The 18,709-nt window shown below is 38.5% G+C and overlaps 1 protein-coding gene across 7 annotated transcripts in view; it reads right to left on the bottom strand.

Moving 5' to 3' along the window:
• Positions 1–18,709, bottom strand: part of Asxl2 (ASXL transcriptional regulator 2) — a 96,244-nt gene that overhangs the window by 12,653 nt on the left and 64,882 nt on the right. For all 7 annotated transcript variants that reach the window (XM_031357343.1, XM_031357341.1, XM_031357342.1 and 4 more), the window contains 4 exons: positions 15,258–15,421; positions 9,979–10,075; positions 3,595–3,700; positions 1,069–1,780 (listed from right to left, as the gene is read on the bottom strand). In XM_031357343.1, the coding sequence (XP_031213203.1) occupies positions 1,069–1,780; positions 3,595–3,700; positions 9,979–10,075; positions 15,258–15,421 (1,079 nt within the window). The remainder of the gene's footprint in view (positions 1–1,068; positions 1,781–3,594; positions 3,701–9,978; positions 10,076–15,257; positions 15,422–18,709) is intronic.

Below are 18,709 nucleotides of genomic sequence, written 5' to 3'. Positions count from 1 at the left end.
TTGCAGGGCAGCCAGGGCTATACAGAGAAACTCTGTCTCAAAAAAAGAAAAAAAAAAAAAGAATATACATGAGCTGGGCAGTGGTGTCGCATCTCATAATCCCAACTCTGGAAGGAAAAGACAGAGGCAAAGTCAGAGGCAGGAAGATCTCTGCAAATTTGAGGCCAACCTGGTCTACAAAGAAAGTTCTAGGACAGGAGACCTGTTATACAGAGAAAACCTGTCTTAAAAAACAAACAACCTACCAACCAAAAAACAACCAAAACAAACAAACAAAAACAACCAAAACCAACCAGCCTCTGGCTCCTGAGATTAAAGGTGTGTACCACCACAGCCCAGCTAGATTCTGTTGTTATAAATAACATAAACCAAACAAAATAAATCAGGTTGTAAAACTAATATTAAAATTCAAATTTTATATAAAAAGTTCTTTTTTTATTTGTTTTTTTTTTTTGTCAAAGAGAAGGCCTCGATGGTTTAGGCAATTCATTATCTTCATCTGATATCTTTCCAGAGCTGTTGTTATAGGCATAAAGAAACAAGCTGGCTAAAATATTTTGCGCCCATATAAATTATGGAAGCTAGATAGATAGAGTGTAAGATAAAAGAGTAAAACAGCTTCTGACCAAATCTATGAAAGGAGAAATTCTATAAATCTGGTCAGAGTGGATTAAGTCTTCAGTGTAGACCACTCTATATTAAACTAAATTTTAATACAGTTCCTAGGCCTAGAATCTATTTCTGATTTGACATTCACTGAAGAAAATTTTGGTCAATAATTCCAGCACTCAATAACCAGCAACAGAAAGACTGAGGATTCAATGCCAGCCTGAGTTACACAGCAAGACTTTGCCTCTAAGATGTAAATATTAAGTGGGCTGGGGTGGTTTATTCAGATCCCTTACTCAAACATCAAGAAATAAATGTAGGAAAGCAGTTCTAAAGCCTGATTATTACTAATTTTATTTATATAACACCACAGTTATATGTATATTAAATGTACACTATTGGTTCTATGTTAATACCACCAGTTATAAAACTTAGCAGGTACAACAAGCACTTTCTCACCTTGAGAGGTGGGACTTTTCGCACTTGGACCCTGTCCCCTCTATTAAGAAAGGGCTGTGGGGAGACCTGAAATGGCTGCTGGTGTTGGAGATTCTCAGTGACACGTGGTCTTTTCTCCCAGCTGCTAGTGGCCTCTTCATGAGTAAGAGAAGATTTCCTCTTGAGACTTTCTGGGATCTGATCAGTAACAGTTGCTGGAGGCATCTTCACATCAGGATCCAGTCCACTGGCTTCTTCAACAGGCTTTGTTATGGGTTTTTCTAACCCAGCAGTTTTAGATTTGCTTGGGGATATAGCTAACACTTCTTGGTTCTCACTTTTGTTATTACTAGAAGTTGTGGTGACATGATTTTCTTTCTCAGATTCTTGTTCAGCAGAGACAGCTGGCTTCTGCTCTAAGAGACCCTCATCCTTAGGACTCTTGATGGGCTGCAAGGGGATAAGCTCATTTGTATTGCTAGCTGATGCAAGAACTAATTCTGGGGATTTAGAGTTTGGCCTTGCCTCGTCTTGGCTTTCTTCATTTTTGAATGGTGATGGTATTTGCACAGCTTCTTCTTTACACTCAGACTGAGGAGCTACTGGGATGATTCTGACAGGAGAGGCCTCTGAAGGAAGTATGGATTTTAGTTGCTCAGCTGGGGTTTTCTTTGCTTTGGAATCACTTGGAGAAGATGTCAGTTTCTGTGAATCTTCAAGGCTTAGGCCAGAACTAAAAAAAAAGAAGGAGCTGTTAGTTGGGAAATAGCCCATGTTACTCAAAACATGAGAAAAGTAGACTATATCAATAACTAGAAAACCCCTGACACACAGTGAGTATTTTTCTGTAGAACTCTTGAGCCAAAGTAATTAAATTCAAACCCTGGCTCTGATACCAACTGTTGACAAGACACTTGACTGGCTAGGTAGGCTTCTACGTCTTAGTTCTTCTACTTGAACACTGGAATTAAGAACCTCAATGTTGCTACTGATGAAGTTTCTCCATGTGAAGTACACACTTGGTACACAATAAAAGTTCTCTAGTGGTATTGTTCTTGTTACTTCTGCTTCTGGAAGAGTCATAATACCCAGAAACTCACAAGCTAGCTAGAAGAACCTAAAGAAAGGTCAAGTGCTTCTACCCTGAGACTTGTAGGAAGGTTGGCCCAAGACTTCTAAGGGAAATCTGAGAAAACAGTTAATAATTTTCACCAGAAGCTAAGAATTAGAACTGAGTTGGTAGACAGCCTGTTTAAATTTAACTTAGGCTAAGTCTAAAGTTCTGAGGCTGTGTGCTACTGAGCTATATGGGGGTGAAAGTCAGCTGGAACTTGAACAGTGTGGCTTAGAAAAAGTGAAGCTAATTTCTATGGGACAACAGTGACTCTTTTTTAATGTTTTATATTACTACTTAACCAGCAACAATCAATTAAACCCTCTCTAGCACCTTGAAAGAATTAGTAATAAAAAAAAACAGTCTATTTAGTGCCACTGAGATAGCTATCTATCTTAAGTGACTTTAAAGGAGATGAACACTTGCAGCTAAAAAAAAGCCCTTACTTTCTCTGTGGTCAATAAAGTCTTCTCACTGGCCTTTACTGCTATGCAGAAACGACACTAACAACAGGAGCTGGAATATGTAATCCTACTCAAACCAAACAGATCTATTACCTATTAAATTTATCTAGTAAAATTTCACTTTGATTTTTTAGTGTCCAAAAATTTTTAAAAAATGTTGTTTCAGACTGCAGCCCTTTCAAAATAAAGGACGTGTCTTGGTTCAGTAATACGCATCTCCCAGTCACAGAGGAAAGGGTTTTAATTACAGGCTTAGGATAGTAGCCCACCACTACACGACTCTTTGGATTCTTGATTGGTTTAGGTCAACATTTTGGAAAAACACTATAAAAATGCATAGAACTCTCAAGTATTATTCTATCTCATGAAATTACAAGAAGCCAGTATTTTTCAAGGAAGGACTCTACTTTAAGATTAAAGAAGAAAAAGTTCAAGTCATTTTTTTTTTCCAAGCAAATGGAACCAACTTTGCCTACAATGTAAATTAAGGATCAAAGACTATGAGTGATACAATTCTGTACACCCATGGTTCTTTAAAAACAAAACAAAAAGCTGCTATTTTGTTTGGGTTTTTCAAGATGTAGTTTCTCTTCGGAACCCTGGCTGTCCTGGAACTCACTCTATAGACCAGGCTGGCCTCAAACTCTCTAAAGTAAACCCGTCTCTGTCTCCTGAGTGCTGGGATAAAAGGTGTGCACCACCACTACCTGGCTAAGGCTATTACTAGTGAAAAAGAATTCATGATATAAAAATTGCAGGTACTGGGCCGGGCGGTGGTGGCGCACGCCTTTACTCCCAACACTTGTGAGGCAGAGGCAGGTGGATTTCTGAGTTCGAGGCCAGCCTGATCTACATAGTGAGTTCCAGGACAGCCAGGGCTATACAGAGACTTTCCAATAAGGTAAAACCATAGAGGAATCACATGACATGTGGCACTAAAACCTGGATATCACGTCTACCTTAGCTTACCTCTGACCATAGTAACTTTCAAAAAATTGTTCCTTCCACAGCTCTACTTTCTTTTCCTTCTCAATCTCTTGTCGAATTCTCACCTGCATTTCAGGGGTAAATTCACCTGCAATGTATCAACAAAATGACATCAACAAAAAAGCATTACTCATAGATTAACATAAAGAACTCATAACAGAACAGACTATTATCATGTCAAAGCAAAAACTCAAAGAAGCAAGCCAGAAAACAGAAGGAAACACCAGTAGGTTGAGTACAGACACAGTCACAAACTACCCTGTAATTTTCACTATGCAGCTAAGGCCCACATTACTAATTATGGCCAGCTGTTTCTCAAAGTGTCTTCTTCCAGTTATAGACAACATATATCATGCAGATTTCTTCTCACTTCTAACACTGAATTTCAAATTTATTTCCCTTTTTAAAATTGGATATTTATTTAAATTTTAAATGTTATCTCCTTTCTAGGTTTCCTCCCTGGAAATCCCCTATTCCATCGCCCCTTCCCCTGCTTATATGAGGGTGTTTCCCCACCCACACACCCACTCCCGCCTCCCTGCCCTCACATTCCCTACACTGGTGCATGGAGCCTTCACAGAACCAAGAACCTCTTCTCCCACTGATGCCTGACAAGGCCTTCCTCTGCTACATATGCTGCTAGAGCCATGGGTCCTTCCATGTGTACTCTTTGGTTGGTGGTTTAGTCCCTGGGAGCTTGGGGATATGGTTAGTTCACATTATTGTTCTTCTTAAGAGGCTGCAAACCCCTTCAGCTCCTTCAGTACTTGCTCTAACTCCTCCATTTGGGACCCAATGCTCAGTACAATGATTGGCTGCAAGCATCTGCCTCTGTCTTTGTCAGGCTCTGGTAGAGCCTCTCAGGAGACAGCTATATCAGGCTCCTGTCTGCAAGTACTTCTTGGCATTCACAATAGAGTCTGCATTTGGTGACTGTTCCCCAGGTAGAGCACCCTCTGGGTGGCCTTTCCATCAGTCTCTGATCAACACTTTGTCTCTGTATTTGCTCCCCCTTTGTTAAATCCGCCTGCCTCTGCCTCCCAAGTGATGGAATCAAAGGCATGCACCACCACTGCCTGGCTTGGTCTTCCTTCTTTAGCTCCACCTATCAGTGAGTGTATACCATGTGTGTTCTTCTGTAATTGGGTTACCTTACTCGGGATGATATTTTCTAAGAATTTCATGAAGTCATTGTTTTAATATCCAAGTAGTACTCCGTGTTAATGTACCACATTTTCTGTATCCATTCCTCTGCTGAAGGACAACTGGGTTCTTTGCAGCTTCTGACTATTATAAATATGGCTGCGATGAACATAGTGGAGTATGGGTCCTTATTACATGTTGGAGCATATTCTGGGTATATGGCCAGGAGTGGAATAGCTGGATCCTCTGGTGGTACTATGTCCAATTTTCTGAGGACCCACCAGACTGATTTCCAGAGTACTTGTACCAGCTTGCAATCCCACAATGGATAGTGTTCCTCTTTCTCCACATCCTTGCCAGCATCTATGGTCACCTGAGATTTTGATCTTATCCATTCTGACTGGTGTGAGGTGGAATTTCAGGGTTGTTTTGATTTGCATTTCCCTGATGACTAAGGATGTTGAACATTTCTTTAGTTGCTTCTCAGCCATTCGATATACCTCAGTTGAGAATTTTGTTTGGCTCTGTACCCCATTTTTTAATAGGATTATTAGATTCTCTGGAGTCTAATTTCTTGAGTTCTTTGTATATATTGGATATTAGCCCTCTACCGGATGTGAGATTGGTAAAGATCTTTTCCCAATCTGTTGGTTGCCAGTTTTCCCTACTGACAGTGTCCTTTACCTTACAGAAGCCTTGCAATTTTCTTGAGGTCCCATTTATCAATTCTTGATCATAAAGCTAAGCCACTGGTGTTCTGTTTAGGAAAATGTCTCCTGTGCCCATGTGTTCGAGACTTTACCCCACTTTCTCTCCTATTAGATTCAGTGTATGTATCTGGTTTTATGTGTAGGTCCTTGATCCTCTTGGACTTGAGCTTTGTACAGGAAGATAAGAATGGGCCAATTTGCATTGTTTTACATGTTGACGGCTTGTTAAACCAGCACCATTTGTTGAAAATGCTGTCTTTTTCCACTGCATGGTTTTAGCTCCTTTGCCAAAGATCAGTGACCAGAGGTGTGTAGGTTCATTTCTGGATCTTCAATTCTATTCCACTAATGTTCCTGCTTGACTCTGTACCACAAAAATTCCACCACAGAACTCATAAACCTGATGAACTACTTCAGCAAAGTGGCTGGACATAAAATTAACTCAAACAAATCAGTACCCTTCCTATACTCAAAGGATAAACAGGCTGAGAAGGAAATTAGGGAAATAATACCCTTCACAATAGTCACAAATAATATAAAAAATACCTTGGTGTGACTCTAACCAAGCAAGTGAAAGATCTGTATGACAAGAACTTCAAGTCTCTGATGAAAAAAATCAAAGAAGATCTCAGAAGATAGAAAGATCTCCTATGCTCATGGATTGGCAGGATTAATATAGTAAAAATAGACATCTTGCCGAAAGCAATCTATAGATTCAATGCAATACCCACCAGAATTCCAACTCAATTCTTCAGAGTTAGAAAGAGCAATTTTCAAACTCATTTGGAATAACAAAAACCCAGGACAGTGAAAACTATTCTCAAAAATAAAAGAACTTCTGGGGGAAAACCTCATCCCTGACCTCAAGCTGGATTACAGAACAAAAGTGATAAAAACTGTATGGTATCGAATTTATTTCCTAATGGACTGCAAGTAATAAGTGTGTCCAAGAATGGAGTTGAATGAGATTTCTCAGTTCTTGTAAGAAAACTCCAAGAAATAAAGACAAGAAAGAGTCTTATGACCTCAATTTCTTAAAAACCATGGAAGTGATTATGGACTGTGCCTTCATGGCCATCCCAGGTGTATCAGAGAGCAGCAACTTTACCTCAGATTATTCATTATAACTGGCAATTGTTATTGATTTACACGCCTCTATGTGATTTTGTGTAACTTATGTGATTCCTCTCACCCCTCAGTATAAATTGGTTGATGCACTGAATGAAGTTGGTCATTGCATCATGAGACTTTAGTCTGGCTTGTTTATTAGCCCCATTCTCCTAGGTCCCACAGCCAACTAGAACAGTGGCAAATAGGCTTTCAGGAAATAATCAAATACTTTGTCATTTCAATGTTAGGATTCTTCAAAGAAAACTGTGCTTGAAGAAGCCTTTACTGCATAGTAAAAAGTTACTTGAAAGCATTAAGATTCCAAAAGTTCAAGGCAGGCAGTTTTCAGTTGTCAGTTTTCAAAGTGCCCTAAAAATTGTACCAATCCAATGCTATTATATGCAGCATACTCAACATTCAGATGCTCTGAATATGGCACTCATCTGCATATACTACCAACCAGCACAGTTTTTCATACTCTATTACCAGAGAATAGAAAATACAATTGGTAGGCCATCTTAAGTCATGTGGCTTGGAAGACAGGAGGATTACTACAAGTTGGAGGCCACAATGGTCTACACAGTGACTTCCAGGGAAGCAAGACTATCTTATAAAAACTAGCCAACCAACAGAAATCATGGCTCTGATAGATGATCTCTCTTATTATACTCTAATATCCAGAATATCAATGAATAAGATGAAGAATGGAAAAAGTTCTAAGTTTAAGATCTCCTGTGAGTAAGAAGTAAAGCAAAAAAGTAGAGGAGCTGGTGAGATGGCTTGAAGAACAAAAATGGCTTGCTTTGCATGTCGAACATTTGAATCTGATGCCTGGAATCAAAAGAGAATTGACTACCAAAGTTCTTCCCAGACCTACACACACACACACACACACACACACACACACACACACACACACACACACACAGGAACATGACACTAAATAAAATGAAATGAAAATATGTACAGAGGGCTTGGACATCACAGTCCTGAACAAAGAACTAGGAGAGGAAGAATCTGGCTGTCAGTAAAGCCTAGAACTTCTATTATCATGAATCATAGAACAATGAAGAAAAAACAATGAACTGTGTTCATGAAACACGAACAAATGTTAGTCTTTTAAAGTGGGTATCAAAGAAATAAATCCTTTACCAATTTATTATCTTTCTCTTTATTTCTTACTTATTTTTTTTAAAATGGACAAAGTCTGTCTGCAAAGTTGTCCCAGTTGTCTATGTAGGGTAGAGACTGGCCTTGAATTCAGAGATCCACCTGTTTTTCTCAAATGAGTGGATGGGAGGGGCGGAGGGAGAAAGGGAGAGAAAGAGAGAAAGACTGCATGTCTGAGACCACATCTGGCCTCCAATTTATTCTTATAGCTAGTTGGTATTCTTTCAAGTACCCATGTGAATTAAGGAGTCAGATAGGAAGGTGGAAGTTGGGGGTGTCTCCACCTTCTTCTGAAGGCTCCCATTTGATGCATATATGTGTACCGAAAACACTCAAACTCATAAAAATAAAAAACAAAGCAAAAACTCATGTTGGTCTGGTGAGACTTCAGCAGGCACTGGGTCAAAGTACTTTATGAGCAAGGCTGATGATCTGATTCACCCCCTGAAACCACAGTGAAAGGAGACTGTCACTTTTGAAAACTGTCCTTTGATTTCTACATATATCGATTCACACATTGGTACACAGATATCCACACAGAGAAAAAAAGTTTTAAATAATTGTGGTTTGAATGAGGATGCAGACATAAACTTCTACATTTGAATACTTACTCCTCAGTTGGTAGAACTGTTTGGGAAGGATTAGGCAGTATGGGTGGGGCATGTCACTGGAGGAAGGCCTTTGAGGTTTTAAAAGCCTCCCATACCTTCCATTCCCAGTTATTCTCAGTCTGTCTAACTCTAAGAAGTGCAGTCTTAGGAAGCTTTCCACAGGGATCTTAAGGGAGATGACCAGCCAGATCTACTGAATCAATTGTGGCAATGAGCAGAGTGAGATATATCACAGACACATAGTTCCCCCCTCCTTTCCTTTTCTAAATTTAGTATGTTTTTGCTGAAGCAGGTATACTTTGGTGGTTTGAAGGAGTGTGGCCAGGACAGCTCATATATTTGAATGCTTGGTCTCAGTTGGTGTAACTATAAGGAAAGGATAAGCAGGTGTGCCCTTGTTGGAAGAGGTATGTCACTGGGGATGGTTGGGTTGATCTTTCAAAACTCCATTCCCAGAATCACTCTGCCTCCAATATGCAGACAAAATGTGAGCTCTCTGCTACTATTCTAGTACCATGACTGCCTGCTTGCTGCCTTGCTCCCAGTCATGATGTTCATGGGCTTACCCTATGAAACTGTAAGCAAGGCCCCAAATGGTTTGTTCTATAAGTTGTCTTGGTCGTGGTGTTTTGTCTGGGCAATAGAAAAGTAACTGAGAGAATAACTAAAGAGCTGATACTATTGATAGGTATCATACACGGTAGTGAAAACAATCAGTAACTGTTAAAATATTCTACTATTAGCTGGGAGTCATGGCAGAAGCCTAATTTATAGCGCTTAGAGGCAGAGGCATGAGGATGTCTGGGAGTTTGAGGCCAGCCTAGTCTACAAAGTGAGTTCCAGAATTTCAGTTCCTAAGTATTAATCTGAAATACTGAACCAGAGATGTTAAAAAGGGTGCTTTAAAAACATAATATAGGACTAAAGATATGGCTCAATTGTTAAGATTAGGTTCATAGCTAAAAAAAAAAAAAAAAGTATGTTTTAGTTTCTCAAGTGGCTGAAATCATTAACAAAATTATACTGCTGGAGTAAAGAGGCTATAGGTATCTGTCTAACTGTTTCACACAGAACAGAAAAGCTACATTTAGGAAACTTCATGACCTTCACTGTGATGGTTGTTCTAGGTTGTCGATTTGACTACATTTGGAATTAACTAAAACATGAACGGCTGAGCAAAACTATGAAGGATGTTCTTTGCTTAATTACACCATCTGCAGTGGGACAACCACCTCTGGGTCACACTTTTGGCAGCAGCCTGTAATAGGAAGAAGCTTATTCTTTGTCAGCTTATTCTTGTGGCAAATCCATTCCTTCACTTGCGTTGTGCCTCTTTCTTATAGACTCCAGCATATACTGATGACACCTGAGACATTCAGACTTGTGGACTGAACTACTATCTAGATTCTTTGATCTTCTGTTGGTAGACAGCTATTGCCAGACTTACCACAGTAAGCCATTCTAATAAATCCCATATATGTGTGTATATGTATACATACCTGTTCTCTAAGTTCTGTTCCTCTGCAGAATCCTGGCTAATACTTTTACCTTTGAAATCTATTCCAGTATCTCATGCAGTGAGGGGCGCTTGGACCCTGGGAGCAACAGGGCAGAACACTTACCTTCTGAAAGCCTTTCCTTCCAGCCCTGGGCTGCAGAAGTGAAGAACTCATTGTTAAGGGCTGAGCCATTCAACTTCATCAAGCCATCTGGACCAACCTATATCAAAGAGTGAGCCAGAGAAAACCGTTCAAAGGGAAGATGCAACAATGTTCATATCATGTTAACAGAACATGTATACAATCTATCCATAGAAACATAGCTATCTCTTTTTTTTTAACTGCTTTTTAAAAAAACTGCAATAACATTTTCTCCTTTAAAAAAAAAATCCTTTCATGTATACCTCTTTTCCTTTATCACCTTTCAACTCCATTTCACAATGTTGGAAAAACATTATTTACTGAATAACACTTAAATACATGTTATTTTTTTTTCTTTTGACCATAGTTAATTTGTACCAAGTTATATACAACACACTATAACTTAGTTTTCTCATAGAAAGTCTGTGAAAGTCTGTTCATGTCAACATGCATATATTTAGCTTCTTTGAGATTCCTACATTTTACATCATTTTATGAATGTGTTTCAATTAATTTACCAGTTTCCTAATGATAAAAATAACATTTTGTTACCAATGTTTCCACATAATTAATAAAGTAGCAACAAACATTCTGGCAGAGATGAATGTACTAGTGCTTTTTTGATTTATTTCTCTGTTTGAAATAGGGTATGACTATATAGTCTAGGCTGTCCTCGGAATTAGAGGTCTACCTCCTAAGAGTTGGGATTAAAGGAGTATGCCACCTTGTCCAGCTGTACTGGTGATTCTAAGACTGCATTCCAATAACAAAACACAATTAGTATGGAAAGAAATATTGCACTACTATCTTATAATGCTGAAACTACAAGCAATATATGAACATACAATACTCTTTTCCTTGCCAACAATATCAACATGTAATTTAATTTTGTGTCATTTTCTTAGTTTTCTATTAGACTACTTATTTTTATCAAACTGTGAGGTGTACTCACAGATGTTATACCCGCCCTACCCTACACCACACCCATCCCATGTGTCTACTAAGTTTGTTTCTAATGCTTTGACAAAGGGTTTTATTCATTTTCTTGTGCCTAGGGATGTATCTCCAAAATAGAGTACAAAGTAATGGGGATGGGATGGGGGGGGAGACAGTGTTCAAGCATTGGCCCAAGACACTGGGCTACTGGATCTGTTTGTGTGTGTGCTCCCCCACTGTATGCAATGACATCTGTGGAAGTTAGAAGAAAACTTGTAGGAGTTAGCTCTCTCCTGTTACCATGTTGAGTCCTAGGGTTGAACTCAGGCTGTCAGGCTTGACTAGAAATCCGTTTATCCACTAAATCACCTCACAGGCCATGTGAAAATTTTTAAATGAAAAAAAAAAATACACACATCTAAAATTTGAATTTTCTCTCTTCATTTTTAAGAAACATTAATTCTTCTTTAAAATATGTGGGAAAAGGTCCACTCAAATCATGTAAAAAAATACTGTTTACAATGTTTTTAACTTAAACATTATCTAGATTGACACATATGGAAAACTAAATAAAATTCTGTCTTCCTATTATCACTCACTTTATCTTACCAATACTAGCCAACTAGCTTCCTATTAAAAAAACAGAAACAAACAAATTCTAAAACCCTGTAGGATTGTCCTTTGTGGGAAGTTGAACTAGAAAACTCTTAACATCCCTTTCATTAAAACTACACATGGCAAGAGATAAACAGAGATGGCTAGTGGTTAAGAGCATGTTTAGCTCTTGCAGAGGACCCAGGTTTGGATCCTAGCACATACATGACAGCTTAAAACTATCATAATTATAGTTCCAGGGAATGCAGGCCACTCTTATGGCCACTTAAGACACCAGGCACACATGCACAGCACATACACATGCATGCAATTAAACACTCATACACATTTAAAAATGTGTGTCTTTAAACAACCACCCACCACAAACTTCTATCAGAAGGCACAGGGTCATGAGTGCTTCTGAGAAACCAGAATCAATCTGCAGCAAAGAGGCTGAGTTATGTTTCACATATTACTTCCGCATATTACTCCCCAACACTTGTATGCAGGGGTGGAACAACAAACACAAAAAACAGGAATACATGTAAATGAGAGCACTCCATGAAATCAACCAAGTCCCTTAAAAATCATGTTCAGACTTTTAATTCTTCTCCTAATTTCTCTTATCAAGAATTAACTAGGTGGGTATCTTCCAAAGTTACTTTTTGGAAAGGATGGAGAATGAAGTCACTAGGAACACTTTTCCTTTAAGTCTCTACTGCTAGAAGAATATCTAATTATCTAAATTATCCATAGGGCTGTGAACTGTTTTCACATGAGCTGATAATAGCACTAAGCACTGAGAAATCAGCATCAAAGCAAGTCTTAAAGCAAACAGACTTCAAGCTGGTGTAGTGGTGCATATGTTTAATCCCAGGACTCTCAAAGAAGAGGCAGGCAGATCTCTGAGTTCCAGGCCAGCCTAGGCTAAATAGCAAATTACAAGCTACACAGAGAAACCCTGTCTCAAAAACAAAGTAAGAAATCAGATTTCAGAATGAGAAACACTAGTCAATCAATTATGATTTGTGTAGCTTACCTTGTGAATCTTACTATAAACTAGACAATATAGTCTGTTATTATAAACTAGGGAAAATGTGTATGTGGGTGGGTGGAGAACAACACCTTGGCTATCCTGGAACTTGGCATAGTAAACCAGGCTGGCCTTGAACTCACAGAGATCTGCTGCCTCTGCTCCCAGAGTGCTGGGATTAAAGGTATCCAGCATGGGTGCCTTTCATGCTGTCTTAATAAGGATTAAAAAGAAAAGAGACTAAACTCATGAGCTTACACATGGTAGGCAAGTGTTCTTCTGCTGAACTGCATCCTTGACAGTCTGTTTTTTTGTTTGCTGCTTTTGTGTATCCATATGTGTATAGTGTATGTAAACGTGTGGGAGTGGGTATCATGCCATCCTCTACCACTCTTTACTTTTTTGGTTTTCACGTTTCTAAGATGAGGTTCCTCACTAAGCCTGAGTTCCTCAGTTTGTCCTGAATGGATGACCCTCAAGCCTCAGAAATACTGCTGTCTCTTCCTGTCCAGTATTGGGATTATAGGTATATCACCCTGCCTGGCTTTTAAGTGTGTGGTGTGGATCTGAGCTATGGTCCTCATGCTTGCAAGGCAACTAGCATAATGAATGAGTCATTCACTAAAGTTCTCCCTTGTCTCTTTTTGTTGTTGTTGGCTGGTTTGAGACAGGGTTCCATGCAGCTCAGGTCTTGAAATCCCAATCCTCCTGCCTTGACTTCCAACTACTGGGAAGTATATATTACCTCACTCAATTTATTTTTTTGGTGTTTTTTAGAATCCCTTTATCTTACTCTTCCAGTTAGATGAAATTCCAGGACTTACTTCCAGACCTGGTAGAACTCAAACAAATATATAAGTATATAAAAATGAATATATAAAAGTGACTAGGGGCTGGAGAGATGGCTCAGCAGTTCCAAAGGACCTGAGTTCATAGTTCCTAATACCCCTATCAAGTGGCCCACAATCCTTACAACTCCAGCTTTTGAAACTTTTGACACTATCATCTGGCCTCTGTGGGTACTTGCACACACAGCATATATGCACACAGATACATACATAGGCATAAATAAAACTAAATTCGAGAAAACAATCTTAGAAAAACCATAATGATCTCATTTCCTCTTCACAGAGAAGAAAAACTTAACTAGCCATTTTCTTTGATGAAAGCATTTCCAGAATTTATAGCTGGGCCAAAACAAAGTCTTTCTAATCACTATTTTGGCAATTCCCAACCCTTTGGTATTTGGTCTTGGTAGTTTTCTTTCCTTGAAAACTCATATTGGGACTTAAATATTTTATTATATATATATAAACCCTAAATGCTTTTTTTAGAGAGATTTAAAGAAAAAATTACATACCTAACTATCACTAATACTTTATGTTCTACATACTTCTAGTTGTCTATGTTTTTCTGAATTCACATTTTTAGCTTTAGCATGACCCTTCTCCCTTAACTGAGGCACTATCCTGTTAATAATAAAAAAAGACAACTAAACTCTTGAACTAGACAATATTGATGCCTGTACCTCAAACAAGAAAACCATTCAACTTTCTTTTTCCCGTCATCACCCTCCCTCCAACTCCGTTTCTCCCACCCCGGTGGCCTTTCATTACCTTCTTCCTCCCTTCCTTTCTTTTTCTTTCATCACAGCACTAGGGACTGAAACTAGGACCCTTGCATGCTAGACAAGCATCTTACCACCGGTCTCTTATCTCCAGCCTGATGTTCAAGTAAGAGTCAAAATCAAGTAAGAGAGTTCACCTTCCTTATCAGGTTTGTTTTATAAAACTCGCCTGCTAAGACCCTATTGTTAACTTAATAGTATAGCCACTGCCTCTCAACTGAGACCCTCAGAAGCTTCAGAAGCAAAGGAGACCCAACCTGGGGGTCATGAACACTTTGGCAAACCTCTTACCTCCAAATATGTTTACATTATAATCCATATTCTCAAAATTAGAGCTATGAAGTAGAAACCAAAATAATTTTATGCTCACACAACATGAGAAACTATATTAAAAGGTCGTAATATTACAAAGGTTGGGCACCAACTGTCTAGAGGCTCCTAAAATTTACAAGTGTGTGTGTGTGTGTGTGTGTGTGTGTGTGAGATGGTGGTGGTAGGGTGCCCACATCTGAAGCAGTAAATTTTCCCGGTGGGCAAGCTGACTGCTCATTGGATAAGGAGCTCTAGGGGTGCTGTTTTTGAGTTATCAACAATACCAGGGGAGACTTTCTTGCAATCCAGCTCCAAAGTCCTGTAAAGTGATGTTAATAAACTAAACGTAGGTGGACCCATTTCCTTTGTTGATTTGTGGTACCTTGTTTATAGATATTTCCAAGGAAAGTAAAACAACAGTACTGTTAATATCACACTTTTATAGCAATACATAAAACAATATGTTTTTTGTTTGTTTTTGAAGAGGCTCTATATAGTCCTGGCTGGCTTCAAACTCAAGTCTTGAGAACTAAGGATGTAACTCTGTTACATAGTGCTTGCCTATTACACAAAAAATCCTGGGTTTTAACTCAGACACACTCACAATGGTTACACATCTGTAATCTCCTCAGGAAGTAAACCTAAGAGTATAAGACATCCTCAGCTGCATAGTCTAAGTAAATTCTACAATACATGAAATAATGATAAAAACAGGAGACTCATTGAGTTATAGAACTGTTTATGTTTCACTTGACATACCTGTCGATCCACCTCTGGAAGCAACAAAAGCAGACGCTGCTGGCAGTCTCCAGGAAGAACTGAAAAGGTGTGCTTGTTGATTAGTGCTCGAAGATTAGTATTAACCAGAATGGAATCAGGAGTCTCAACATCAATGTCAGCACATTTAGTCCTTTTCATTTGTCCTACAAAATTCAGAAAATAATAGTTTATCACTTGGTTTCCTTTCACAGTTTTATATCAAATCATAGTTTGCTACATAGTAAAAGTAAAATTGAAAAACAAAATCAAAATTTAATACTATACTCTGAAAGTTAAAAAGATCTTAGAGCCAGGCGGTGGTGGCACGCCTTTAATCCCAGCACTTGGGAGGCAAAGGCAGGTGGATTTCTGAGTTTGAGGCCAGCCTGGTCTACAGAGTGAGTTCCCGGACAGCCAGGACTATACAGAGAAAACCCTGTCTCAAAAAATCAAAAATAAATAAATAAATAAAATAAAAAATAATATCTTAGAAATATCTAAGGCAAAGAAAATAAATTTAAAAAAATAAATTTTAACCATTTATAAAGAATAAATAAAAAATTAACAAAAACAGATCTCTAAAAGTAAAAACTGTCAGATACCTAACAAATATCTTTCTACCTCAAATAAGTTTGTGAGAAATAAACTGTGTATCTACAGACTGCTTGGGTTTTTTTTATTACTTATCTTAACAGAAATCAGGGCAAGATAGATGGTCCAGGGTTTAGAACACAAACTACTCATGCAAAGGATCCAGGTTTGGTTCCCAGCATCAAGTGGCTCACAGCTGCCTAGAACTCAAGCTTGAGGGGACCCGACAGCTTCTTCTGGCATCCACAGGCACCAGTGTGTAACTGATGCACATAAACCCATACAAGCACACATATACACAAAAATTCTTTCAAAAAGAGAATATGGCCCAGGGGATAGTATAGTGGATAAAACACTTGAGCTGCAAGCATTAAAAGCTGAATTGGAACCTTTAGAACCCATTTAAAAGCTCCTAGAGCAAGACGAGCAGTAAAGACAGGAAGCTCATAGGCCAGCTAACCTGGTGTTTGTAGTGGGAAACAGCAAAGACACTGCCTCAGGACTGACTAATTAGACATGGCAGGTTATATATGTTAAAAACCAAGATGCTATAAAGCGGGGAGGCAAAAGTGTTAAATCAAGAGAAAGTTGGGAATCAGTGGGGACAGACAGGATTAAAATATATTGTATTTATACATAAAATTCTCAAATGAATAAATAAGGTAGGAGGAGAACCCTGCTTTGAACAATATAGAAGATAAGGACTAACACTTGAAACTTTCCTCTGATTTCATGCAGGAGCAATGACTGAAACATGCCCATACACGTGTAAAAACACAATCCATGTTCTCGCTCTCTTCCTTCCTCTCCCTCCCTCCCTCTACCCACCTCTCTTACCCCTAAACATTTTTAAATACAAAATCCAACCCAGATGTGATGGTATTTATTTGTAATTTGTTGGAGGCAGAGGCAAAAAGAACTAGAGTTCAAAGCTACCCTGGGCTTTGAGTTCCAGCCTAGCATGACCTGCATTTTTGCTTTAAAACTGCAATAAGATAAACAGATTTAAGTATACAACAATTAGTAATAATAATTTAAAAGTTGTGGCACTTTCTACACATTTTTATAACTTACACTATTTTCAGTGAAGTACTTCCGAATTGAAATTTATAGTAAAATCTTAAAGAAAAAAATAAATAAATACTTAACAAACTTGCAATAAATACTTAACAAACTTAAAACATTGTTTTATGGGCTCAGCGATGGCTCAGCAGTTAAGAGCACTGACTGTACTTCCAGAGGTCCTTAGTCTAATTCCCAACAACCACATGGTGGCTCACAACCATCTGTAATGGGATCTGGTGCCCTCTTCTAGTGTGTCTGAAGACAACTACAGTGTACTCTAAATAAATAAATAAACAAACAAACAAATCTTTTTTTAAAACATTGTTTTACATTTATTTATTTTATGTAGATTTGTGTGTTGAAGGGTATAAGCCACAGAGCATATATAAAGATCAGGAAAAACTTTCACAAGTTAATTCTCTCCTTCCATCATTTGAAATTTAGGTTTTCAGGCTTGGAAGCAAGTGTTTGTACCCGCTGAGTCATTTAGCTGGCCCCTGACACTCTTAAATGTAAAGAGTTATTGTAAAAAGCTAAGCAATTCTCAGTGTAAATCCCCCCCAAGTCCTGGCTGAAGTACAAGTAAAGTCACTATGCTACAGGAAAGGGATTACCTCAAATCAGCCCCTTAGAAATCTTACAAATTAAAATACAACAGGATCTCAACAATTATCTAATAAATTATATAGTATGCCACTATGACTGTCATTAAAACTCAGATAAAACAGGTTTATACTTAGACGACAGCTACAAAACACAGAATACTGACTTGCTATGTGTAAAATGGGTAAGAAATAGCAAAAGTAAACAACAATCAAGAATAGACAAACTTTAAAAAAGACTAGGACTACTATCATAGCTAACACATGTAATCCCAGCACTTGGAAAACAAAGGAAGAAGAATCAGTAAGATTATCCTCTACTACATAATGAATTCAAAGCCAGCTGAATTTCAAGAAATCCGGTCTCAAAACAGACACCATCAAAAAAATCCACCTCTTGATAAGGCTCAACGAACATTGTGAGAGGCAGAAAAACTATAAGGAGAAGAGTTTTGTTAGACTGACGTAAAACACTCGCACAGGAATTTAAGGTTTGATCTCATAGCTGCTATGTTTGCTGGCAAAAGATTGTATTCCAGTATGAAGAGGGAAGGAACAAAGGGGTCCACACATCTTTAGCTAGATAGCTACTTATACTGAAGAGCTGTAAAAGAAAAAGAGTCAGTTTCCCTTAGGGGTGTGACTGACCATGCCACAGTGAATGTTCTCCTTCTCTCTCTCCCCCCGCCATACCTTCTCGCACATGCAGACACACACGGCAGTACTATTTGGACTAAGATATATATATATCATATATATCTCGATCGATAGATAGATAGATAGATAGATAGATAGATAGATAGATAGATAGATAGATTTTGTTTTTGTTTTTTTGAGACCAGGTCTCTCTGTGTAGCTCTGGCTGTGCTGGAACTCACTCGGTAGACCAGGCTGGCCTCGAACCCAGGAATCCACCTGCCTCTGCCTCCCAAGTGCTGGGATTAAAGGCACCACTACCTGGTGCAAGTTATATTTTTAAGACAGGAGTTGATGGTGGGTGAGAATGTTGCCAGGGAATCAGACCTGGGTGGTGTTTATGAATAAATTGAGTGCTCAAAAAAAAGTATACTTAAAATGATACTACAAATGATATTAAGTGGTATTAAATTATATTAAACAGGGTGTATTAGTCAGGGTTTCTATTCCTGCACAAACATCATGATCAAGAAGCAAGTTGGGAAGGAAAGGGTTTAT

This window comes from Mastomys coucha, unplaced genomic scaffold (genome assembly GCF_008632895.1).
Source record: "Mastomys coucha isolate ucsf_1 unplaced genomic scaffold, UCSF_Mcou_1 pScaffold6, whole genome shotgun sequence".
Taxonomy (NCBI): Eukaryota; Metazoa; Chordata; class Mammalia; order Rodentia; family Muridae; genus Mastomys; species Mastomys coucha.
The sequence above is the reverse complement of the archived record's forward strand: the minus strand, read 5'-3'. Positions and strand labels throughout refer to the sequence as shown.